Consider the following 1,232-nt stretch of genomic DNA (forward strand, 5'->3'; position numbering starts at 1 on the left):
AAATCTAAATATTCCAAACTATACCCTTCTTGCTTTTAGTTTAGAACAGACCAAACTCTATTCCCTTTTATCAAGAAGTAACTTTATAGGATTCTCCTAGAATCTTCTTTATACCAAACCTCATTTTATTTTTCTTATTTTTCTTATCCTAACCTTTTCTTTACAACGGCGCGACACTTTTCTACCGGCAATGGTGGAATACAACTTCAGCATCTGCGCATGAACTTTTGATGGGAAAGAGATTGAACTCCCAGAAGATGTCAGCAGTCACACCCAACGCATGGTTGTATGATATCATGATGAGTCCACATTCTACACACATGACCGAAAGCTGGTCCGCTGGGTTCACAACATGAAAGACCCAGTGCCACACAAGAAGGGTGAAGGGGCTTTCTTGATAGTCTCTGATTTCATCTCTGGTGATTACGGCTGGCTTCGCTTTCCAGATGGCAAGAAATCTGCACAGGTTCTTTTCAGAGCAGGAAAAGACAAGGACGGCTACTTCACTCACGAGAACATCATCAAGCAGGTCACACATGCAATGAAAATCCTACAAAAGCACAACTCCTGTGATCAACATATCTTTGTCTTTGATAATGCAACCACTCACCGCAAGCATGCCAACAATGCCCTCTTTGCAACACACATGTCAATGAGTCCCACAAAGAAGAGAAATCGTATCTGGAGCATCAATGTTTCTGACATCAATGAAGTGACAGGCAGAGTGAAACTCAGCCCAAGAGGGAAGCAGCTGAAAAAGCACGTGCACATAGCTGACAGGAGGTTTGCGGACGGAACTCCACAGTCTCTCTACTTCCCAAGAGTCATCCGCGGGCTGGGGTCTTCAAAGGCATGGTTGAGATCTTGAAGGAGCATGGAATTGACACTACAGAGCTGAGGAGAGAGTGTCCCAGCTTCAAGTGTGCTCCACGGGCACTCTCTTGCTGCTGCTGTCAGATCCTTTATAACCAGCCAGATTTTCATGATGTTGAGAGCCTGCTTGAAGTGCACTGCCACGAAAATGGCTTCAAAGTGATCTTTCTCTCCAAGTTCCATTGTGAGCTCAATTCAATTGAGCAATGCTGGGACTATGCAAAGACAAAATATCAGGAATTTCCACTGTTGTCTTTGGAGGTTGATATAGAGGCCAACGTCATTGCAGCACTCACATCAGTATCTCTGATGAGTATTTGCCGGTGAGTCAAATTACTGGTACATTTCACCAACTTATC

General features: G+C 44.0%; 1 protein-coding gene across 1 annotated transcript; it reads left to right on the forward strand.

The window, feature by feature from the left end:
* Window positions 1-352: 352 nt before the first annotated feature.
* Window positions 353-868, forward strand: PHACADRAFT_203143 (uncharacterized protein; the record flags this gene model as incomplete). Its single annotated transcript, XM_007403207.1, has 1 exon — window positions 353-868. One exon carries the CDS (start codon window positions 353-355, stop codon window positions 866-868), a length of 516 nt encoding a protein of 171 aa, XP_007403269.1.
* Between the last annotated feature and the right edge of the window lie 364 nt (window positions 869-1,232).

Source organism: Phanerochaete carnosa (assembly GCF_000300595.1).
Source record: "Phanerochaete carnosa HHB-10118-sp unplaced genomic scaffold PHACAscaffold_873, whole genome shotgun sequence".
Classification (NCBI taxonomy): Eukaryota; Fungi; Basidiomycota; class Agaricomycetes; order Polyporales; family Phanerochaetaceae; genus Phanerochaete; species Phanerochaete carnosa.